The sequence below is a fragment of the Anopheles gambiae genome, chromosome 2, assembly GCF_943734735.2.
Source record: "Anopheles gambiae chromosome 2, idAnoGambNW_F1_1, whole genome shotgun sequence".
Taxonomy (NCBI): domain Eukaryota; kingdom Metazoa; phylum Arthropoda; class Insecta; order Diptera; family Culicidae; genus Anopheles; species Anopheles gambiae.
In genome coordinates, this window is record NC_064601.1 from 99645653 (window position 1) to 99671204 (window position 25552).

General features: G+C 47.0%; 1 protein-coding gene and 1 long non-coding RNA gene across 11 annotated transcripts in view; one reads left to right on the forward strand and one right to left on the reverse strand.

Moving 5' to 3' along the window:
- Positions 1–25552, forward strand: part of LOC1276989 (thyrotroph embryonic factor) — a 145173-nt gene that overhangs the window by 91750 nt on the left and 27871 nt on the right. For 2 of the 10 annotated variants that reach the window (XM_061647553.1, XM_061647559.1), the window contains exons 1-2: positions 12704–12912; positions 15482–16785. The exons of 3 other annotated variants lie outside the window; for them this stretch is intronic. In XM_061647553.1, coding sequence (XP_061503537.1) covers positions 16122–16785 — 664 coding nt within the window. In that variant the 5' untranslated portion in view covers positions 12704–12912; positions 15482–16121. Of the gene's footprint in view, positions 1–12698; positions 12913–13358; positions 14421–15481; positions 16786–25552 lie in introns of those variants that run through there. 5 more of the 10 variants (XM_061647557.1, XM_061647558.1, XM_061647555.1 and 2 more) reach the window with 5 other exon arrangements.
- LOC133391712 (uncharacterized) lies at positions 9857–11562 on the reverse strand. The gene is made up of 2 exons (XR_009765172.1): positions 11385–11562; positions 9857–11332 (listed from the first exon to the last, which is right to left on the reverse strand). It is a non-coding gene; the product is annotated as an uncharacterized LOC133391712 (long non-coding RNA).

The window sequence follows — 25552 nt, forward strand, 5'->3', positions numbered from 1 at the left end:
ACTAGGTTATTGCATTTTATCAGTTTCTATATGGAATAAGATTAACTGTTTTGTTTTCCCCACTTATTTGCCTCACCTTAAACGGAGCTTCCACCTAATCACCGATATTCATGCACGTAAAACTGGCGCATAATGTAATGGCAATACAACCAAACAAATACGTCCGTCCTCTAAGGGCCGGCAAGGGCATGGGGAGCAGCACAGTGGCAGTGGCAGATATGGAAATTTATAAATATGCTAATCAACGCTCCGTCCGGACCGCTAAGCAGCGGGGGCCGCCCCAGTGGTCGAACGTTTGGAGATCGGATGCTGGAGAATATTGGGCGGAAGTAAGCGTCTGAGCAGGTTTGAGTGCATCTCCGCTGAGTGTGTTTGTGTGTGAGAGTACTTCAATTTTCTGCCTCCACCAGTTACATGCGAGGGATGAGGGGAAAGATGTTGTGAAGACGGCATCCCCTAGTAGCAATTGTTTTCAACTCAAAGAAATTGCATTTGCACTCACTCTCGGGCACGAAATTGCTCAAATGCTCGGCCAGATTTATGGCACACGGGGGGAGGGAGCGTGTCTGTCGTGTCTGGGCGGGCAACAAAACTCGGCAAACCCAAATAAACAAACATTCCTTCGCCAGGGTTCGCTTCTCGCCCTGGATTTCTCGAAGGTTCCAAAAGGGAAATCCTCCCGTTCGGCTATGGCTGGTAATCACACTAAATATTCTAATAAGACGACACGGTGGCAAAACTGTATGGCCCCTGCGCAAGTGGATCGGACAAACACGCTCGTGTTTCGGTGTGTGTGTGTGCGGGTGTGATAATAATAAATCATTTACACTCTTACATGCCGGGTTCCGTTGAGTGAGCAAATTAGCAATGTTCTTGTTTTTGCGTCAATTTATGAAGGAAAATGTTACTTTTCTTTGGTTGATTGATTTAAAACGCTTGAAATAGGCGCATTACTGACACTACCTGTCAATTTAATTGTTTGCTTTCCCGCTACCAGCAACAGGCACAGCTGGTGCCGATAGGTGCAACAAGCTTTGCGTTAAATACTTTGACGCTATTTTCGCTTGACATTTGCAAGACACCACCTCTAATCCTGCGATGTGGGTGCGTGGGTGGTGCTTACAATACGCCAACCGACTCCGTCCAATGTTTCCCTCCCGGGAAGCAGCAAACAGGAAGAACAGGGCAGTAATGCGCCTGGCCCACCGCAAGCCACGTGAGGCTGGCCATGGCAACCGATGCATCCGATGCCGAGCCCTTAAGCCAATTGGCCAACGTGTGTGGTGCGGTATTCGTTTCGGTCGCGCGTTTTCGTGCGGTCGTCGATGATAATCCAATTAGAGCGAAATAATAATCAGCTCGTGTTGGCATTGGTGATGAGTTTTTCCTTGTTCCCCCGCATAGGAGGAGAAAAACCACACACACACACACAAAGTCTTTTTCCATTGTTGTGGGAAGTTAACTTAACGGTTGTTGGTACAAAAAAAAGGAAATGAAAATGTGGAAAGGTCACCGATGGCATCAAACGAAGGCTCGATCGATTGGGATTTGTTTTGCATTTTACTGTTGCGGTGTGTGTTTTTGCTTTTACGAAAGATTATGAAATATTGTAGCCAATTAGTAGCTCATATGCAAACAATTCAGTTTTGCTAAGCTGAAAAGAAAGAAGAAGAATATTTGCGTAAATAATTGTGGTACAGGAGCTAGTAGAAACGTTAACGTACAATTTTGGAACAAAGTTGCTAGGCTACTTGCAGCACTATTTCCGGGTGAATTATTCCTTTTCGTCATCAGCAATCGTCTCATCATCTCAATAATAACACAATAAATAAACACTATTAATACGTAAGAGAGCTCTATGATTCTTCTATAAACTGCGTTTTCTCTTGTTACATTCATTCAATGAATAAAACTTTACTTTTCTAGATCGTTTTGACAGCTGTATCATCCCTATGCTAGTAAAATCAAATTAGAGTGGCACGATCGGAATACGTCGCAAGTTAGGAGAAATTAGTAACTTCAAACTTTAACTTTCATTTAAAAATATCCATCTCATATTTAAATGTTGCAGATAGAGCTAGAGGTACTAATACTGCTGTTAAATTTTATGATTAGGATTTTTGTCCAAATTTATGTCTATAAAGTTGCTTCAGGTTCTGCTGAGAACCAGATATGTCGTAATGGACAATAATACAATAATGTCAAACAATGTTTTATTTTTACAATTATTGCAATATTTAATAATTCAACTGTGTTTCTGGATACCAGCTCCAGTGTGGTCTCCTTAAATGTAAACCAAACCCACCAGTAACCCGCTAGATGATTCTATTGCGCTGCCACGAATAGTACACACGTTCGACCGACATTGCCCATGCACGCTTAAGCTCGTAAAGCAGTCTGGCACGTGCCACGCACTACACGTCCCGGCAAATGCTCTAAAACATGTCTCTCTAAGACATGACATATCCCATCCCTCACAGCCCGCCCTTCCACGCCCAGATACGGATGGTTCGGGAGAGAGAAAGAGAGACATAGGAGGAGAGAAAAATCAAACAAAACCCACCACAAAACCTACCCTACAAGATGCACGAGCAAAACCAGACAGTGGAGTGGAACCTGCAAAAGGTGGTCCCGCGCAGCGAGACACGCCGAACTTTGGAACAACTTTCGATTTCGTTTTGTAAAAGTGAAATTTTGACCATCCCCGAACCCCCTCTCCCTCCCTCTCCACAAGCTAAACTCGATTTTTCGGCAGTTGGTTTCTCCTTCCTTCCCGACGCAGACTGGCCGATTTTTCGGGGCGCCGTATGCAATGGCTTTTGTGACTCTTTATCTATCTTTCCTACTCTCTCTCTGTGCGCCTTTCCGCCGGCCCGCCTCCGCTGTGAGGGTTATGGGGTTTTCATGCAGTGGCTGTGGGCACACACCAACCACTAAATCTGCGCGTGTTGCGCGTTGATCGAATGTTTTTTTTGCTTTTCTGTCTCTCTTTCTCTTTCCCGGCTGGCTTTTCGTGGTAGTCTTCACGGATGCTTCACGGTGCAGATTTTTTGTTGCTTCTTCCGCCTGCCCAGCAGCCGCCAGGTCGGAAGGGATCGCACGAGACGTACGGAATCGGGCTGGAAAAGCGCACAGCTCCGGCAGGTTCCGTGCGAGGTTGCGCCGGCCCGCGAGAAGAGATTTTAATTGACTTATTACCTTCCCCTGCTCATTTCCTCGCGGTTGGCAGCTTTCCACTCGCCCAGCCGTTGCGCTGTGGGTATGTGAGCGGTTGTGTGCGGTTTTGTACTCCTCTTCACGCATTTCGGTTCGATTTTTACTTCCTACCAGACGCTGTATCTGTTTTTTTGTGTGCTGGCCGCTGCTGTTAAATCACGGTCACTTTCTGGCCGAGGGGTGGAAAACTACCCCCCGCAGACGGATCGAAATGGACGGTTTTTTCGATCGGCTATCGGTATTTTCGGCATTCCGACACTCTATCTCTGCGCTGTGTGGCTTGCGCATCTTGCCGCCCTGTTAGCGAAGGAAATTCATTACGAAAGGTGAATGTGGGAGGACTTTTTGCTTGTAGCCCGCACGGAGCAATTTTCCGAATGCCACAATCTCTCGTTGATTCGTGATTGATGACGGCGGCGGCGGCGAACCGATCGATCGGTGATTGACCTCCCGAAAAAAAGAAGGAAAAAACATGAAATGACGAGAAAAGCACATACCATAAGACCGATACACACGCGCCACGCCGGAGAGGAAATGATCATTTCCTCTTGCGATTTGGCCCCGGCTTTGGCCGATCAAAACGGTTGATGCGCATCCGCGGATGACCCGACGGCACAATTAGCCACGATCTCGTCCGTCAGCAGCAGTAGAAGCAGCAGCGGCAGGAAGGTGGCTGAACTATGGCTGCTCATCAGCATGAGTTTTCCATTTAGCTACAATCGGAGAGTGCCGTGGATGAAAGCTTAAAATTTGTAGTATTTTGAAATGAGGCTATGGATTGTATAAAAAAATGGAATAAAATACTCATAAAGGGATCACCTAAGAAATAAATTATTGATTCTTTGACATTCAATAATCCACCGCTTTACATTGGCTTACCATACGAGATGAATTTTAGAAACTTAAATAACGTATAGAATTAAATGTTTATTTAATTTTAGTAATATAATTTAATAAAAATTTTATATTACTGTTTAATAGGAATTGTTTGACACAATATATTTGTGAAACACATATTCATGTCTTCTATGTATACTAGTATATTATGTTTTTAAATAAAACTTCATGGTAATATATTTTTTCTTTGAATACCAAACATTGAGTGCTTTTACGATATCAGCCGTCTGTTTTACAGGGTTTTCCAGGGGTTCTCAAAGCTGTGGAACACTTTATTGACTCTTTCTTAAGTGAAATGAACTTAATATACCTGGAACTGGACTCTATAGCATCCTTGTTGGACAAATCCAATAGGAATTTCCATGAATCATGCCTAAAAATGGTGCCATAGAGTCCAATTACCAAAATATCAAGTTCACTTCCTATGAGAAAGAGTCTCGAAAGCGTCCCACAACTATGAGAACCACTGGAAAACCCTGTATATGAAGTTTGATAGTTGGTGGCTGAAATCATGTCAACACTCCAAACAAACCCGCACACAAAACTGTTGATTTAGTTTTGCTGAAAGATAAATATTGTGTTTTTTAAGTTTAATACAATTTTAAACAGAAACAAGAAAATAAAACAATTTTGAAATTCTTCTTTGTTTGTACACAATTGCTTAAATCTAGCATGGCGCATCATTACTGTCATATCGATACAATCCGTTCCATCCGTTCAATAATACCGTTTCACTGATAAAGCTGAAAATTTCAGCTTTCTGCCTTAAAATATAGGTGGGACCATGATCAGAAAAACTTTAATTTTACTTTTCGATGGATGTCATTCGTTAATAGTTAATCAACATAATTATTATTATGTCATTTTGAATAAAGTTTAGCTTATAAGTTTCCTATGAATTCAATCTTGTGAAGCAAATCCATTTCAAAATCCATTTCAACTGCGAGAATAAATTTCCAACAAGAATAATAATCCTTGATTTTAACCTGAAATTCTCTGTTAGAGCTTCATAGATATAAATATGTATGAAGTTGTTCAGCTATTAAGCATAATTTGAATTAAACTAAAATATTGTTCAAAGAGGTAAACAGAGATTTGGTTGATTTTACCCAAATGAGCCAATACAGTGATGGAATGGAAAACAAGAAGGCTTAATTTAGAGAAAAGAGTTCGTTGCCGACCATCAGTACCAGTTACCCGAGTTCGAGTATCTCATTTTGAGTGATCAAATATATTAATAACCCAGATATTCCATCCTTCCCTACAACAATGTCCTACGTCTTCTCGGCATTGCTTAGGAGTGCAAACACACTGGTACAAAAACTCCGTCCCACAGCTCCATCACCAAGACACGTTGCCAAGCCACGCTGTCCACGTGTTCAAGACACGCTGCCCCAAACGTCCAGCACAAAAATCACCATCCCAACATCTCTCACCCCCTCCAAAAAACGTGTCTACTAGGGCCTCTCTCTCTCTCTCCCTTAGAGAGGGCGGGCATAGCACAGTTTCGGGTACTCTTATGCTGCTGCCGTTCGCCGAATTTCGTCCCGCGCACGGGTGGGACGCGGAAGCAGCGGCAGCAGCAGCAGAAAGCAAGTAACAACTGCCGCCCCAACCATTCACTTTCTTTCGAACTTGAGAGGGTTGGCATGGAATCTCCGTCGTATTTTTTTTTTAATTTTTACCTACCCTACATCGCTCTCTTCGCCCTTCAACTACAAAAAGAGAAGGCGCCCTTTGGCAGGGGTCTGCGGATCGAGAGAGAGAGAGAGAGAGAAAGAAAAAGAAGAAAAAACATCAACCTTCCGGAGCCCTTCGAGTGTCGCCGGTTCGATGTTTCGATCGAACGGGCTGAACAGAGGAAGAAATACCAGGACCACGCGTTTTGCGTTCCTGCGGGATCGGTTTGCTTTCGAAAGATTAATCAACATCAAATCGATTCGCTGAAGTATCTAAACCCCTTCGCGGCGGGTGGCATTTGAAAGGCTTCGAGTGTTCCAAGCCCCATCCCAGCGTACGCGAGGGGAAGATGAATGGATGCCGCTATTGAGCGACGATTCATAATTCATGCTTGCGGGAAAGTGTTTTGCTCGAAGGAAAGAACCTTTTTGGCACCGAAACTAACCGCATCGACCTGATCATCGCACACGGATGTTCGTTTTGGGCAAATGTAACAAAGTCATCGCACCTTGTGATAACACACACACCCCAAAGGCACCGTGCTTGACCGTGCAAACGAAGGGCGAAATTTGTAAATCATGTTCTGCAAAGTGTGGTTAGATTTGTATGTTCTGTGCTGGTTGTTTGGTTGTGGCCTGGATTAACATGTCACTGTTGGTCAATTTCCATCCATCACCTTCACCTTGACAAGAGGTATCTGGCATCAATCAGCACCGAATTAGTCCTGCGAGACTGGTAAAAATGGTGATACACTGGATGATACACACCGGTACGCCTCTGCCACTTTGCTTTTAGCCGCTCGGTCGGTTTGCGCTAAGTGACTTCAATGAGAGGATGAGATGGATGATTTCGAGCGTGAGGGTTTGCTCACATGTTTGTTTTTTTTTTGGAAATCGATTCCATGTGGGACGAATATTGCGATAAAATCTGGCTTTTTCTCTCCTGCATTAGGTTCATACGAAAGGGACATGTGAACAACACCAAACAGCTCCCAAACTCAAACGTACTTGAGAAAGTAATCTCCCGGGCGGGAAGACACAACCTGCACTAGCTTTACGAAAAAGTGTGTCTACTTCTGCAAATCCATCCACCGTACTTGGTTGCACCTTTTCCCTTCCTCCCCTTTCTTTCATACGGAAGAAAATTGAACACTCCCCCGGCCGTCCCCTTGGTATCGAAAACCGCACAACCGCACCGATCCAAAATAGTAGGAAGAGGATAGCGGGAAACTCCATTTCTCTCTCGTTCGTTGCGTAATCGCATTCGCCTCGTGTCCGTCCGCTGTACGGTTTCGCTCGGTCGCTCCGGCGGCATGAGGAAACGGCTCAACACTCCCCCCCTCCACCCTTCACCCTAATGGAATGAGCATACCCATTCCACGCACGCACACACACAAACCTGCAGCGCCCCGGTGGGGGGAAACAGGCGCCGCTCGTTCCACACGCGGAAAGTGGGCTAACAACGGGGACACGGTATCGGCACGGAAAATGCTGGAAGTTGTTTTCCCAAGCCCTAGTGACTTGGTAAGAGGAACTGTTTTTGGGTGGGGCTAGCCAAGTAAGCGAGCAAGGACGCACACTCTGGGACGGTACACGATGTTTTCCGGTACCTGTAAAACTGTTCGCTTCGGATGATCCACTTTTTGCGATTATGTTTTCCTTATGGTTTTGTGTTTTGTTTTTTTTTCTTCGTTTTTTTTTGTTATGTTATTGCTGCAGGGAAATGAGGTGAAACAATGAGACTAGATGCATAAACGGGTCTAATTTAATTAATCTCTAGCTGCCGTTCGCAGCGGAAGCAGTTTGATACTGTGTTAATAATTTCTGGGCAAATAATGAGCCTAGTTGGCTTTTGTTCTGCGTATTTCCTTGTTCCGGACAATTTTTGGTACACAATTGTCGTACGATTAGCTTTTTGCAACTACTTTCTAATGGAAAGAAAAATTTTGCTACAAAAATGTTGATGATATTCTTAATAGAAATCTGCACCGCAAACCGACATTTTAAGGGCTGTATCAAACGGGATTTTTTCTTCATGTTTGTTGCTGACCGTCTGGGTCTGGCTTACCTTCTAATGGACATGGCTACCCGTGACTAATTGAACAGCTCATAGCTGAATAGAGGGCTTTGAATACGCATTTCTCGTTCTATACGAGATACGCGGTGAGGATTTTAGATATTCACAAATGTGCGAAGCCTATCACAAAGAGATCCAGTAAAGAGACACACAATAGAATTGGAATATACAATACCTAGGAATGTAGTTTAAACAGGCTATTGGAATCAACTTACTCTGAAATCGAAGTCTCTAATTAGCTTTGAAAATGAGCTATTTTTAACTAGTTCCCATGTACGAAGTTCAAGCAATTTATTTTCATTTATTTTGCCTATGTAATAAAACATTATTTATGCGCTTAAAGTTATTGAGATATTAAGATGTATGGGAATTGTACTTTATAGGACCATTTTTGGACAAATCCAATAGGAATTTATAATGTGACTGTCAGAAAAGGGTGGTATAGAGTCCAAATGATGTCACATAAAGTTCATTTCCTGTAGGAAAGAGCCAACATTATGAGAACCCTTAAAAATCACGTAGAAGGATATTATTAGTATTGTAATTGAAGAAGGATATTACTGTGAGAAGGTATATACTTTACCTAAAGACACAGTCTAATGCTCAATCCAATTTGACAAGACAAGAAATCCTTAAAACAACCATAAAGTTAAAAAATTAAGAAGCACCAACGAGCAACTCAATTTGCGTTTGAAAAAAGCTAATCTTTCCGAGTCAAAAAGCGACCATTCTCTTCTGTAAATCATATGCTTTATCTCAACCTAAGCTGGAAGTAAATAACGATCGACCATTTGTCTGCAACAAAATCTCAAAGTCTTTGTAATAGATGTAAAACGGAGAAAGACAAAAAACACAATTTCCTTCCCCCCAACGGTTGATCTCTCTAATTGCTCCCCATCAAATGTTTGATTAATGTTACCCCGTACGTGCATCATTTCAAAACCGATTAAACATTGCTTAATTGAAATGCCAACCGTGCTCGCTAAACGAGCTGTCGTACGGCGCTCGCTCACCATCATCCCCACCTTGTCGGGCGCACCGTTTGATCAATTCTATTGCGCAAATAATGCTAATACACCGCGTGCAAAAATAAAAAAAAAACCCACACATGAAAGTGCTCGCTGACCAATTGCAGCGGTTGGTTTGCAGAACTTTGCAAACTAAACAACTGCACGAGATGCATCACAGGCGTCTTTATGTCTTAAACAACGGCCCGCTGGTGAGGTGGCAGCAATGCTGCCCGGTGCTGCTTCCCCTGCCCGGGAGCATCCGTTCTCTGTCCCCGTGCCAGATCCACACATACACACCGAGAATGGCCTTGAACGCTGAAACAGCCGCGCGCGCGAAGCAAGGTGAACGTCGAACACCCGCCACACTGGCCACTGGCTTGATCCTAGAACTTGATCTTGAAACTGTGCCAGAACGATCGCCGACGACTTCATCTCGCGCTGGGATGGGAGCTGGAGCCGTGGGCACTTCTGGAGCGCGCCCGCACTGCTGTTGCGTTTTTTCGTGCACTTAATTGCAGTTTGCGCTCGTGCCGGGTATGTGACGCGGGCGCCGATCGCAAACTGCAGTTCGCGGTTGTTGCGGTCGGGCCCGCGCCCTGACCCGACCCCACTCCTGGTCACCGTCGCTGCTGTGTGCAGTGTGTGCCAATGTGTGTTAGGAGGTGCAAATGATGGTGCAAGCGTGATGATGCAGTCGGTGCGGTCGAGGAATAGAGGGAAACAAATGCACTCCACAGACACATACACACACACTGGCGGGGTAGATGTATGCCGAGTTCTGTTTGTGTATGCACTCGACTGCAATCGGTAACAATCGTTCACTATCTGGAGGAGTCGCTTCAACCGCTGGAAGCGTTTGGAGCAAAGTATGCGAAAAGCAGTACAGTGCATTTCAATTTTTTGTTTTGCTAAAACAACGTTCTTTAACAACATTTGTCAGATTGCAAAGATCGATCGATCAATCAAAAATGACAAAATATGGTAAAATATTATAATATTTTTATTTCTACCATATTTACCAATATTATAACCTTATCTATACAATGCGCAAATTTTCTGTAAATTAATTCTCAATTAGTACATTTACAGTTTTATTCCAAAAAAATCTGTGTGATAACGAAGCATTCGATTATTTAACGTTTTAAATTAAACTAATAAGTTTCCAGCCTACATCAGTACTTCAAGAATCAAATTAAATCCAATGGGAAAGAAGGATAATTTTCAGTTACAATTTCTATTTGAATTTCATGCCGGTTGGATACATATGTTCTTCAAATTCCATTATACATGAGCCATCCCTTTAGATTACTTAACAAATAAGCATTTTCTTAATATTTATTTCATATTCATCAAATCTGGGCTGATATTTTGAGATGAATCAAGCCGCCAAATGTAAACCTCAATTTGCAAAAAAACGAGTTAAAATCGTAAATCCTTCTAACAACTATTAGTTAGTCCTTCCTTCCTTGTGCTGCTCAATCATTGGTACATTGTCCTGCGACCAATAAAGAGCTTAATTTAAGCATATAAGATTGTTAACTGCAAACTAATCAGCGATGATCTAGCACCTTTGACAGCTTCTGCCCTCTGGCAGCCGTTAGCCTGGTAAAAAAAGGGAGCTTTAATAACACTCACACACTATTCGCACACCGCCAGAACGTGACGACGAAACGGGCGTACAACAATCAATCCAATCAATGGTATTATTTTGCTTTGCTTCTCTCTATTTGCAAACGGGGCTCAGCAGACAGCGAGCTCTGATGATTTAATAATAGAACAATTGTGGCCGAAGTGACATAAGGGAGTGCTAATAAAAGCAGCACGTATATTAATTTCTCCCACAAACAGGAGTTAACGTGCAATCTGTTAACGTGCATACGGAAAAGGGGTTTCGGGGTGTTGGATGTGTCTTGCCGCGAAAAACCGTTCTCAAACACAACGCGGCTCAGATCGGTTGATCGAAGTTCCTCTCGGCTACTGAACGGTGGGGCGGCTTATGGAGACGTGAGGGCTACACAGCGAGCGAGGGATGCAAATGATGTTCCGGTGTACGCTCCAGCATTCCACAACCCTCTTTCCCACAGAGCACGAAGCACACGGCACGGCACGCCACCCGCTGCATTCAATTGATCGTTTTATACACAGCCGGTTGCACGATCGCACGATCAGTGAGCGGAAGCTGGCGGCAGCTGCATAGATAGGGGAGCGGGTGGGATCATTCGCAGAGCTGCAATCCCCCCCCCCCCCCCCGCTCCGTGGACGCAAGATGAAGGTTTACTTGGTCGAGAGTGAGCTGCTTGCTGCTGCTGATGTTGTTGCCGTTTCCCATCGGTAGTTGTAATTAAACGATCGCCAACCATCTTCCCAGCCCGACTACACTAGCCCTCTGGTGGTGGTGGTAGTAGTAGTAGTAGTAGTAGTAGCAATAGTAGTGGTAACTTCCCCGAAGCCGACTGTGAAACAGTGAATTAAGTTTCAATCGGTTTAATTGTGCACTGCCCTTACCGTGCAACTACAGCGGAGGAACTGTTGGCGGTAGTGTAGCTGTGCCTGTCGACTTCATGCACTCACTTGTGTGTCCACTTACTCATCTGCTTGCACTAAACAAACCGCCAAGCTTGCCCTCAGTGTGTGTTTGTGTGATCTCGCCCTTTTTTCATAGGTGAGATAGGGGACCGTGGTATATAAACATAGGCCAGCGAAGAGAAGAAAAAAAACTGGAAATAAATCAACACCATCCTCAAACAGCAAGTCACTGATAAGTGGTTGAAGCTGGTGGTAGAGCACGGTACACGCCACCTAGAACGTGCCTGGTTTGCCGGTTTGCGTCGGGTCTAGTCGTGGAAAAACCGGCTTGCAAGCCGTAGTCTCGTAGCACAGTACTACATGGGGAGCACAATCAGGTGTTTGATTGGATCCTGCGGCAAGCCAATCAATAGGATGTCAATATTGTGTTTTGTTTAAACGGGGAAAAGGTTCACATTGAAAGGCTGCAGAGTACCTCAAAGCTTTACCTCAAAGAACTATTTAAATTTAATTTTTAATTGTGTATTTTAACATACTTGAGCATTACAGGGTTTTGCAGGGGTTCTCATAGTTGTGGAACACTTCCTTGACCCTTTCCTACTGCAAGTGAACTTCATATGGTGGAAATTGGATTCTATGGCACCCTTTTTGGACAGGCTCCTTCAAAATTCCTATTGGATTTGTCCAACAAGGGTGCTATATAGTCCAATTCCCATTACATGAGGTTCATTTCACGTAAGACAGGGTTTATTAAGTGTTAAGGCTATGCGAACTCGTGGAACACCCTGTATTTGCTGCTCATGTCTAGGTAATTAAGTTGGCTGAAGACTAAAATTGAACTTGCTTAAGTACTGCTTCTGGGTTAAAAGGCACTAAAAGATGGCAATATCTCATGCTCAACTCAAATTATACCTTTCTTGCATATTTCATGTTTCTGTCAAGCAAGTTAGATTGACATTTGATGCGAAGGATCAGCCTCCAAGTCAACTGCAAGTCCAGCAGAGTGACTGGAACCGCAACTGTTACACACACACAATTGGCACACATCCTGATGGGAGTGTCCTTACCGCCCAAGCACGGCACAGAACCGAGCGATCCAAGCTTTCGCTCCAATCAACCGGCGACAGCCCCCAAAGCAAAACCCCACCCACTGGAAGTGTTTCGGAAAAAAAACGGTGTGCGCATGTGCGCGGTTCTGCCCTTCCCAGGGAAGCTTCCCCACCGAAGCGCCCTTATCGCTGTGCGTGTGTGTGTGTGTGCATGTGTCTTGCTCTGTGGCAGCCAGTGCTGTCCCCGCACGCGGAACAGTTCCATTCCGCCCATCGAGCGTCGAACAGCGTTTCTGCTCAGCGCCAGCCAGTTCCGCACAAACGCCAAAACGCCGAAAGAGGCAAACCCGATCCGATCTATTGCGTCCAGAGCTGCGAGTGTGTGTATCGGGTTCCGTTCCTCCAACGGCCTGTGTGTGTGTGTGCTCATTTGGCGCGACGATTATTTCTTGCATCACGTAATACGCAAACGCTCCGGCCGTGTTACGATTTTTCCTATTGTTTGCATTTTCTCGTTCGTGTTTCCACCTCCTGCCTGCTTGCTTGGCCGTTTGCCAAGCTTTTCTACCCCCCCGCCTCTTCGGGTGGTGGGTGGGTTGTTGGATGTGCTTTCTTCCCGCACGCTGTCCTCCGTCTGCCTGTCCTCCCAGGCCCGGCACACATTCCGCTTCAAACACTTCCGGGCAAATGGGTGAAGCACGACGAAGAGGAAACCTAAGCAGTGTGCGCGCGAAAGAGAAGGTACAGAAAGAAAGTAAAAGTGTTTCCCCCCGCCCCGTTTGCTTCGAGCTTCCCAGGGGCCGGTAGAAAGAGTGGTGGTGTGTGTTTAGTATCTCTATGTGTGTGTGTGTGGATGAATTCTTTTTTTTTTTTTGGTTTTTGGCAAAAGCGATCCTCGGCTGTGCTGCTATCCCGCACGCTGTCCGTTTATCGTCCGACAGTATCTACCCGGTACACAGGAACTGATTTAACGACGGTTTAGTGCTTTCCTCTATGTGTGTGTATGTGTTAATGGGCTCCCCTTTTTGCTGTAAGCGGGGCTCCAAATCTGGCGAACCCCGACGCGGAAAATAGTGCGAAAGCGTGTAAAGCTGCAAAGGGCGCGAGCGAGAGCACCGACGGTGGTGATGGTTTGCTTGCACCAGAAGTGGTCCCGCTCGCACTCGCTCGCTCGCAACAGCACGGCAGCACTACTTTCACTCCGGCGGTCGGTTCGGGTTTCTCGCTTGTGTATGCGTGCACGACTTCCGCGATGATGGCAACGGTGAAAGGGGTTGCCTCGAGCCAGAGCGTGACACGAGCGGCGGGCTTATGCCGCACGGTGCGGAAAAGAGAGCGAACAACACGTCGGTCGTCGGTTTCGGATGTACCATCTGCGGGCGAGGGGTTCGTCGTCTGCACGCGCAAGAGTGAAAGTGATCAGGCGTCTGGCCGGGACTGGCGGCTGGCGGTAATGGGTGTCGTGGTGGGTTTTTTTTTGTTCGTTGTTGCTGCTGCTTGTTTCGTGTTGTTGGCGGGGGATTCGCGACCAAACCCCGAAACCCGAACCCGGAGCCCCCGGTTTTGGCCGAACGAACGGGACGGTTTGCGAGCGTGGCGAGCCTGACGCTGGTTGCGCTGGGCTTACTCTTCGTTCCGAGGTCGATCGTGCGCGATCGCGTACTGACGTTTCTGCGTGGTGTTTTTTTTTGTTGCCGCTGCGTTCCCTGCGCTGTGTTCCCGCGTGCTGCCATCCAGCTGGCCACCGTACCTTCTGTGTGTGTGCGCGCGTGTGTGTGTGTGTGTGTTCTATCAAGAACCATCCTTCGCCTTGACGGGCAGGATACTGGCGGGTTTCCCCCAAAGTTCTTGTAGGTTCTTGATTTGCATCTGTGAATACAATTGCGGGAACAGGATATAGTGATTAAACCCTTCACAACCTCCGGCAGAGGCGAAGACACACATACCGAACAGCGTGAGCGTGACAGTAAGCATCCAGAGAAAGAGCGAGAGCACTCCTGGAGAACTCAGTGCATGCGGTTTCACTATTCTATACACTAAGCGCACACAGCAGTAGAATAGTACACTCCCGCTGTGACGACGCGAGCGACGTACAACGACTGTCCCGTGGGATTGCGGTGTACTACCAAGCTCGCTGGCGGTGTGTGTAGGTGTCCGATTCCCGATTCTGCGAACGCGCGCGCGTTCCCGACGTTCCCGATTGCGCTCGGTTTCGGCTACGACCGCACAAACCTTCAGTGTCTGACTGTACGTTCACAAGTTCGCACGAGCGCGTTCCGTTCCCGTGTGCCCGTGCGTAGTGCCGTGTAGTGTTAGTGTCGCTTTGCTGTGCTCGTTAGAACGCCGCCAATTTGAATAGAGAAGAGCGCGCGTAACAATACAAGCACCGAGTAGGGCCCTAGTGCGCGACCCGCAACGCATGGTGTAGCACGTACAAGGTCAGCACCGGCGTACTCACACACTGCCTGGGCATAGTGCATTTGCATACGAGCGCGCGCGGTAGCGAGGCAGACAACGCCAGTCCGGTGTCGTGGAGAAGAGGGCAACGGAAATAAACAAAAAAAAAAAAATAGTACACCAACACTCCTCCTCCGGGGAAGGGAAGCTAGCAACCAGCTAGGTTTCGGAAGCGGCAGTCAGGCCCGTGCGTTCCGTGGCACTACTCTTCTCCACTAACACTCAGAGGAAGTGCTCAGAGGACGTCGGTCGGTGAAAAACGTGTGATCTTCGGTACCTGCTACGCTTGCATTCGGAAGTGTCTTTTGGGGGGGGGGTGCCGAAACCCACAACCCCTTCTGTAGGTGGACTAGTCTCTGTAAGCCGTTGCTCAGATGTCTTTGCTCGTGGTCCCGACCGGTCCCGACGTTGCGGTTACCTACAGCCGGTTTGCTCTGTGATCTGTGAGCGCAGTGATCATCGAGACACCACCTCTTGACCCCCCTCCGATATCATAAACCCATCCGACGGGTTTTGGTGATCAGAATTCTATATCATCCTCTTCTTCCTTTCCCCTGTTCTAACCTCTAGAAGTAGACCGATCGCCGCCGATATTTAGTCCTTCGACCAGCGCGGCTAGTGTCCTAGTCTCTGTGTTTGTGTGTGAGTGTTTGTGTATGAGTTTGTGAGTGCTGTGGGTGGGTGCGTCTGCCACTCGATGAGGTGTGTGAGGTGTGTATCGGCAAGCCTATCATTTAACATGGCGTGAGATGCCAGCAACGTATGCGCGTAAATACTCATCACGATGAAGTGTTCGTCTGTATGTTTTGCTTCCTAGCAGGTGGTTCTAGCTTAGTGTGAGTGCGAAACGTCGCCACCATTCGTGTGATTGTGATATCCCAGCTAACCAGTGTTTGTGGTTGCTTGGAAAAATAAGAGCGAAAGCGAATAGATCTAAGTGTGAATGATAACATCTTCCCGCTAGTGGTGTTTGACAAGTTTTGTAGTAGAGAAGAGAGAAAAACGACAACCAATCCGTGCTCCCGAGGAATTTGAGTAGTGTGTAGAGTGCAATAGTGAGTGTGATTGGAGGAATATAGGAAGAAAAAAGTTGTAATAACACGAATAACCCGTGCACAATTTAGTTAAGCATCTTGAAGTAAATCGGTGTTAGCAGAAACTACTCAAAAATCGCTTGTACAGCCTCACAGCCAAACCCCGCTGCCAAACCATGAACATGGAATTCCAACCCTTGCCGCCGGTGTCGACGATGAACATTGGGCCACCGACGCCGTCCCCATCGCCCCACATCCAGATCCTCTCGAACGGTCCGAACGGCAGCGGTCCGACCGGGGCTGGCGGTGGCGGCGGACCCGGCGGCGGCCACAATGGTATGGGCAATCAGGGCGTGCACAGTCAGCTTCTGGGGCCGATGCCACCACCGAGCATCCTTCCGATCGGTATGCCCCTGCAGCAAGTTGTTCACAACTTGCAGCATCTTACGAATGTCGGTGGACTCGGCATGGGTGGCAACCCGCAGCAGCAGCAGCAGCAGCAGCAACAGCAGCAGCAACAACAACAACAGCAGCAACAACATCAGCATCAGCAGCAGCAACAGCAGACACATCAGAACTTGCTCACGAGCAACACGCCCGGTGCAAACGGACTGACCGGTATCCATCACGGTGGCACACAGAACCTACCGCCTACGTCTCAGCTGCTGCAAGCGATACATCAGAACACCAGCAACAACAACAACAATGGCGCCAATAATAACAATAACAACAACAACACGATTAATCTTAACAACAATAGCAACGGCAACAATAACAACAACAACAGTATCACACAGTACCAGGTGCAGCAGCTGTGGAGACATCACGCGTATCTAAACGGTAATGTGTTGCTTTCTTATCCTTCAGGGACACGGTGAAAGGGATGCAAGTGGGTTTTGGGATACTGTCAATGAGTTTCACTCAGTAGTCTGTAGTTACATGAAAATAGATTAAGAATTAATGACTGTTATGATTGCGAACTGTTAGCACATCTGCTCAGATGTTGAAGTCATAAAGATGTTTCGGAGTTGATAGGAATTTAATGATGATGTTGAACACTTTGAAGGTTGACAAATTCCAGACATTCGGGCATTCAAACGAGTTTGATGTCACAAAGCACTATTTCTGAACTTGTTTTTGAAGATGTCTCGAACACGCAAGGTTTACAGTATTGTCGATCGTACACTTCAAGAATGTTCTATACTTTGTTAATTGTATTTTAATGGAAAGGAATATCACGCATTCTCATGAAAGCTGCTTTTTCGGATGATCTTCCATAATCGATTTGCTTTCTTTCTAATTGAGACCATTCTATACCGAGTTTGGGCAAGTTCAACAGTTCATTACGGCTTTCTGCAAAAGTGACTCCCATCACACGGTCCCTGCAAGAAGTTGCCCTTTTCCCTCATGCCTCAAAAGGGTACTCAAAAAGGGTCGATCCCAGGATCCGTAAAGCCAAAGCCATCACACCATCGGAATGTGTCTTCCCACATCCCAAACGCCCGGGGTTTCGTTCCCGGCCCGGTCGTTAATATGTCTTCACCACACAACCACTTTCTGGCGGGCGCGCGCTGAAACCCAACCGATTGAGCAACATCCTACTTCCACCGCTCCCCGCGGGGTCGATCGTGGGTTACCTTGTTGCAGTTGCAAACGACTTTGCCCTAAGGGATATGCGCGCGTGACGTTGCCGAAAATGAAGCCAAAGTCGAGGCGAACTCCAACACAAACAACCACTGTCTCTGATCTCGGCTAAACCCCGGGCCCGACGAATGGGGGAACGAGGGAAAAAGGCGGGAGTAGGGAAAACTTTCCATTTCATTTCGCTACTTCCTCTTCACGGGGTAAAAGGGGTGATCGCGGGCCGTGGTCTGGTCCCGAAAACCGAACGGACCTGACCAACCGGCCGCGGCGGTGTCCCACGTGTGCGTGAGTTTTGGTTGTGTGTGTGTGTGTGTGCTTCCACAAATCATACGCGCACGCCCTCAGCTCAGTTTCGCTCCGGACCGGTTTATTTCGGGCGCTTTTTGGGGGACGCGCGAGGGTACTGGTGAAGTGCAGCGTTACTTTTACTTTCTGCGACATTGAGCGGGCAGCGTGACAATTTCTACAAACATTAGGTGACATGAAGATCACTTCGAATAACAGCTTTAAAGGCCGATACTATTTATAGACACTTTTTAGCGATGGAGATTGGCTTTGTGTATTTAAATTGTTATTTTAAAATACCGTGGAGCACAAATAAAGAGGAAAAGATCTTAACTAGCGTCTTTTTGACACTAGTTCCGGCTGGTCGAGCGTCCTCTTGCTTCAGTGTATGCTGCAAAAGCTTTAGCGTTTCCTTTGCAACAGTTTGTTGATAAAAGTTTATTACTTCCTCAAGCAACACGCAACAAAAACCAGATCGCAGATCGACACAGTACTGCTCCTTTTCCCTGCTGCTCATTTCCCTTCCATCTTTTCTCACTTTCATTGCAACAAGCCACGGCTTGGGTTCATGTTCATGAGTGTGATCGTTCTTTTTTTTTTGTTGTACTCCTTCTTTCACCGTCTTGAACTGCTTTATACTGCTACGCTGTTACTTTTATTATTTGTTATTCATCACTTCCCTTTTCTGCTGCCGAGAGACAGACACTGCCCGAGCAGGGGGGGCGAAGGGGGGCACCAGATTAACTCTCCCCAAAAAACCAGTTTTACGCACCGTTGAGCGATTTCGAATCGTTTCCTCTCCACCGCCGCCGCGTTGTTGGTGCGCCATTTCTCGTTTCGCAGGCGCATAAAAGCTCCAGCTCCGCGGTGCGTGTACGCACGATGAAGCCCTCGTCGCACCGGAGAGGAAAGTCTTTCCAAATCTTTCTTTTCGTTTTTTTTGGGGGGGGGGGGGAGGTTTGTAGCGCTGCGGCCCAACACTGCCATCGTTTTTGGCGTCTGAGTCTGGCGTACGGTGCGTGAATTTTGTGCGTTGGAAGTTGGTCTGCTTCGTTTGCTTTGTCGCCTTTCATCCTTTTCGGTGCGTACAATTTTGGTGGAGCTTTCAATTCAAAAGTGTGTGTGGTGCGTTTGTGCGTGTTTCCTCTCTTTCATGCCTTTTCGTTTTCTATCGGCAGTTTTTGTTGTTGTTGCAGTAGTAGTTGTTGGTGTGATCTGCGTTTCTTCCGGTGGTCCGGTGGTTTTGAGGATTTGAATTCGTTTACGCACTTTTTTTTTTTCGTTCGTGCTGTCGCTTTTGTGTTTCTAATTTTCGTTGTTGCTTGCCTGCCCACCATCGTTGGCCACTCCTAGGCTAGACGGTTTGAGCGTTTTTTTTTCTTCTGTTCGCAACGGAATCCATTTTGTCGGTGCGAGAGCTAATTAATGTTTGAATTAAAAATGCTAGAAAGTGAAACCGTTTTTTTGTTTTCGGGCCGTCGTTTTTCTGTGACTTTTCTCGCACTCGTTCGTGGAGGCACGAGGAGCACGGGGAGATGCTGCACTGTAATGCGAGATTAATTTTCCGTCTGGTCTCTTGCGTTCGCTTCGGAAGTGTCGGCCAAAACTGCACTCTCACTGGCGGCCACAATCAGCTGTGCTTTGCCTTCCCCCCGAGTGTTGCATTTCCGCCTTGCGAGCTTCACCACCGGCAAAGGATGATAACAGCAGCGAGATAAGCGTTTAACGCTCCATCGTTTGGTCTGCCTGTCTGTGTGTGTGTTTCTGTCTAATTTGTAGCCGTTGGATGGAAAATGGAAATTAATCCGAAATGTCAAATCCACCGCGCGATGACAGCTGTAGGCGACGGTCGGACCGTTTCCAACTGGAAAGTGTACGCGAAACGTTTCGCAGCCCCCCCCCCCCCCTCTGATGCTGCTCGCGCTGACCTTCGATCTTTCGAACGTCGCTGGGTTCGTCGCTTGCTTTTTTTTTCTATCTCTCTTTATTTTTGGAATCCATCGTAGGGGATGAGGCGGGGGTCAATCCATTTGACGGTGGTGCTGGCATAGGGTATTGGGGAGGGAAATAAAATTCCCATAACGTACTGCCGACATTTGTGTGAAGGCCTTCGGACGCGGAAGATGTACCGCGGAATCGAGCGGTCCCCCCCTCAACGAGCCCCCAAGAGGTTATGGATTATTGATGGGAGAAAGTTTCCGATTGCTTTTTCCATAGTGCACCCACCCCAAAACGGGTGACTGTGGCGGGGTGTGATCACGACATCACCCTTTGCTGTATGTGTGCGCGCGCGCGCCTTTATAGGTTTAAAAGTGTGTTTTTATTTGCCCGATTTTAATGTCCGGTGCAGTCCGGCTCGCAAAACATCCGATGGTGCAACATTGTGGTGCAGGTGTAGCTTTTGGGGATGGTTCTTTAAAGGTGCCTGCCTTGCGGTAGTAAGTGGGAAAGTTTTCTTGCTACACAAGAGCAAAACTTTGGCTTGTGGAATGAATTAAATATTTTAAACGATTTCTGCAGTCTCGAACAGATATTTAAATGTTTCAAAGCGACTCTTCCATTTCTGGATATATTCATACACATAGGAATGTAGAGACCTCTAAATAGTGAAATGTGAATTAAAAACAAATCCTCAGCCATTTCATCACACCAAAGACTTCCCTTTTTCCCCCAAACCATTTGACACAGAAAGCGCCTCTTTCGATTGACAAAAGCAATTCAGGCCAACCACTAACCTGAACCCCGCGATCGATGACGCATCTGGCGCGCATTTCGTCACCGACGTGAAAGGTGGCACGCACGCAGTTCCGCGTGTCGCAGTTTTCCTTTCCCCCTTTTTTTCCCCCCGCTCTGTTCGTCCACGGCCACGTTCGTCCGGGGCGCACGAAAGGAGGAGCAGACGTACCAGCCAGCTATATGCATTAGTCACGTAAATCGGTCCACTTTCGGGACGCAGACAAAACACACAATCGCACAACTGTCCCCGGCGTAACTATTATGCAGCGTGCTGCATAAGTAAACAATTGCCGAAGTGCTTTGATCGTTTTGCCAATTGCTGGCCCTATTGCACCTGCTTCGAGAGAGGGATCGTTTGTTTCGCTGGTATTGTCGCTTCCCCCGGGTACAGGTACTTCCTACTGGTGTTGGATTATTAATTTCCGATCATAGGTGAGCGACAGACTGCGTGACTGTGGCATAAATTACGGTCAACGCATGGGGTGCATGAGGTTTCTACTTTGAATTTCATAATTCATTCCCTCGTTCGTTCGTTTGTGTGCGCTACTGGTCGTGAGGTAGCTCCAGTAATAATCCATCGACCACACAGCTTTAGTGTCATTTTATAATTGTTTTATTGGGATGTTTCTACCAACATGGAATTGATGTTCAAGAAATGCATAGAAAATCATTCCCTGGATGGTGAATTTTGCAGCCAGCTCTCTTCACCATTCACCATATTATTGGTTTTGTTGTCCCGTGTCTGCGTCGCACTTGTCTCGCTGCTTGGGACAAATTAGTGCCCGGCTCGTTAAATGGCCAGCAAGCAGCACGGTGTGTGTGCGAGCGCAGTCCCGTGTGTAATTACCATTTCCCATTAACATCAGCCAAACTACCGCCAGCTCTACACGGTCACCACTCCAACACAGCGACCGTCGCTGTCGTCGTCGTCGTCGGTGTGTCATTGTGGTGCGGTGTTGCATCGCAATGCATCAGCGTCGGCGAGTGGGAATGCAAAAGTGCAAGATAACAGCAGCGACAACGATGGGAAACAAAATAAATACAGCGCTTAAGCATTTTGCGCGCGCGCGACTGTCCAGCAGCGCTGTCGATGAGATGACGACTTAACACATACTCGAAAAAAAAAGGTGCATACACACACACTCTTGAGCTTCTTTTTTCTTCCCCTTTACTTAATCGCATGCGAAAGGGAAAAGTCTCACACCGCTAAGCCGCCGACTGCAAATCAACCATTGAACGTTGTTTGTTTGGCGTCCGAAAAAAAAGCATCTTGGGAGATTTTTCCCCAATGCATAATTTCTTTTGAAGCACACGCACACACACACTGCCATACCATGTACAGGTAATGATTCCTGCCTGTGTGCTTGCAACTGTGCAGTGATGGTTAGTGTGTTTTTTGTGGTTGTTTTACTCGAACGATTATTTCGCTGCGCTTTTGTGCGTTTCCTCGTGATTATTCTCACCACTAGCGAAGCTTGCATGCGCCCCTTGGGGGAGGTAAAATGCAGTGTCTTGAAAGGTGTTTTTTGCTGCTGCTGCTACTGCTTCAGTATGCTTGCTTCCTCTTGGTGCTGGAATCGGAAGACGATTGGACTGCGTAAAAAAAATAAAAAAAAAAACAAAACACACACTCTGCTGCACTCTGGCGGCGGAACGTTGCTTCGAGTAGGCGGCGTACATTGTTTTTGTTTTGCGTTTGCTTTGCACCGTTTGCGGTGGTGTGTTGCCGGCTTTGATTCCACACATGTACAGCACATGCATGCACGCACCCGCATTCGCCAACAGAGCCAACTGGTGGGGGAGGGAAGGAAGAAAAGGGCTGGTTGCAGTGGAGTAGTGGCATGGCAATTGCATGCTTATGGTTTTGTCCCACTCGCCCCCCGTCTCCACCTTCCGGGCTGCCATCCGCTTCCTCATGGCTGGAGGAAATGAGCATTTTTTCTCTCCCCTCGCTTATCCCATTTGCCTTCAAGCGGCGCCATTTGCCTTGTCCTCCGAAATGGCGGTTTGGCGTGCCTTTCCGTTACATCACCGGACCTGGGGAGGGGGGGGGGAAGAGAAGGAGCTAGTTGACTTGGATGACGGCAGCAACGGGCGAGGGGATGGCGCGTTTGTTTGCTTGTTTACTGGTTGCGTTTGAGGTTGTTTTACCAAAACCATTCCCTCGTCGGCCCTCGTCGGCCCTCGTCGGACGTACCAAGCAACAAACAAACAGGCAAAAACATTAGTTTGGGCGGGCGGATGGTGAAAGGTGACAAGCTTTTTTTTTTCCTCTCTAGTTGACGACCAGCCAGTGGGGAACTTTGATTTGCAAACTTACAAACACAAACTTTGAATGGGTAAATGTGGTGGGGATTGAGGAAAAGCACTGAAGACGTTGTGTTTACGACGATGTTGCTGTGACTGAGGGATTTAATGACGACCAAACATAAAGCAAATCATAAAAACAATCAACAACATTCAAAGTAAATAACATACAATCAGTTTAAATCAATAATAAACTAATTAAATGTACTCAATATGGCCCGTTTTTTGGCTTTCTTTAACAAATTGAAACTCACTTTCACCATGCTTTAAGCGAAGGGTACTGTCTAGCACGTGCCGTAACTGTACAAGGACGTTGCAAGCATTCAAAACTACAGAACGCCCCAAAAAAATGCTAAGAACTTGCATGAGCATGAGCAAAAACGAAACTGAAAGCAACCAAGCCTTTTGGTACGTGCTTCTTGGTACGTGAAAATGGACGGTTTCGTCTAAAGCGTACTATGCACACAAGCGTGCGTGAACTTTTCCCAGGACGTGCCACCTGTAATGATCCTTCAAGTCTGTGGCCAAAACACTGGAAGCATAAGTACGATAAGGCAGCAGCAACGGCACGACTGCTTGCTGGTACGTGAGGTGCGTGCGTTCTAGCGTTGGCAGCACGTTCTGACAGCACGAAGCACCAAGCTGCTCGAAGGCTCTGTTTGGCAAAACAAACGGGGTATTTATGGATGGACCTCTACCCGTATCCGCTGTTGGTCCGTTGGTCGACAACGTAAATAAATAAACCCAACCCAGAAGAAAGTGAGCGTGGCCTCCCGGTAAGCTACTGACTCTTTTATCAAACTGCATCAACATCTTCCCTGCCGCCGCGCGGTACCATATACCATGGCATCCTTTCCTTTATTTGCTACTCACTTCCCAACCCCGGAAAGTAGCAGCGGCAGCGGGTTCGTCGCTTACCGAGTCTTTCGTTTCCGTCTGTTTTTTTTTGTTTTCACTGACTGAACCGCTTGCACGATCGTAAAACGGAATTGAAGTACACCGTTTGCTCGCCTGCTCGTTGTGGTTACCGTTTTACCTTCGCGAGCCGTGCTGAGCTCGAGGAGATGGTGAAAACCTTTTTCCTTTCCAACCGGGAAGACGATCGAGGCGATGATGGTTGGTTTCGATTTCGTTTGAATGATTCTACCGCTTCCTGGCGATTATCGGGCTGTGTGTGTGTGTGTGTGTTTCTTCTTCCAGTTTCCACTTCCACTTTGCCCGCGCTTCCTAGCGGGGTGAGCTTCGACATTTAGTATTCCCGCGATGGCTTTTTGCGCTACCAGCTACGGTCAACTGCGCAACCATCGCAAGAAGAAGCATTCCGACAGGCAAGCAAGGCAGATGCACAGCACGATCTACCGTTTCGGAGGCGAGCTGGGGCAATTCTTTCGGCACACAATCACGCGATCTCGCCAGCATGATGCTGCGCCGCAAAAAACATGCTGCACGCGCACGGATGACGTGACGACGGCAGGCGAATTTGCCAACAGGAGCGCACTGCCATTGTTTGTGCCGCGAATCAAAAGGGAAGAAAATTCATCAACATCGTGGGATTGATTAGTGGGCGAATGGGGGGATGCAATTGCAAGCAAAAGGGGGAAGCGCTTTTCAACGATGGATTTTTTTACCTGTAATCATCTTGATCGTGGGTAGATGGAAAATCGTGCAGTTGGAAAAGCGTTTGCTCGTTTGCTATAGTGTAGTTTTGGTTTTACTGATCGCTTTTTAATGAGTTGTCAGGAACAAAATCCTACCCCCGGTTTGCACGGTCCGCGATCCGATCGGGGCAGGTGCGCTCGGCCCGATAATGCTCGACTGCACGTTTGTTTGATTTTAAGCCGGAACTGCAAATCACGAACATGCGCCATTTGCGCCTCGTATTAATGCATCGGTTTTCTTTTCAAAATAAAGCCATTTCGTGCCTCGCCGATCAGAGGCGGAGAAAATGTCATCAAAATCAGATTTCGGACACCTTCATTTTCGCTCCGGAATTAGAGAGAGAAAGTTCCGACGGTTCGGTTCGGTTCGGGTTACTCAAATTTCATCACATTTCGGAAATGTGATGCCGAAATGTGGCAATTGTCAGTGTGCCAAGGGAAGAAGAGAGGAGAAAGGGGTAAGAGGAAAGGTAGCGGGTCGGTGCGGGTCGTAGCGATTAAATTAACGGAAAACTTTCGCCCGCGGCAAATGTTAGCGAATGCTAATAATAGGCAAGGGACCGTAGCTGGGGAAGGTGACTAAGCAGAGTGTTGCTAGAGCGCCCCCCCCACACACACACACACACACGTCATAGGTGTGCGGTTGCGTGTGGCGTTCGCTTTCTATGATGCAATGTTGATGCAATGGGTGGTTTTTTTGTGTGGACTAATTCTTGGTTTGAGCTTTTCAAAAGAGAATCAGACATGGATTCCTTTTAAAAAGGGTTGGCCACGGGTTCTCATAGTTGTGAGACACTTCCTCGACTCATTCCTATTGGAAGTGAACTTCATATGTTGGAAATTGGACTCTATTGCAACCTTTTTGGACTAGCTCCTTGAAAATTCCTATTGGATATGTCAAACAAGGGTGTTATAGAGTTAAATTCCCATTCCATTAAGTTCATTTCAAGAGTCAATAAAATGTCCCACAGCTATGC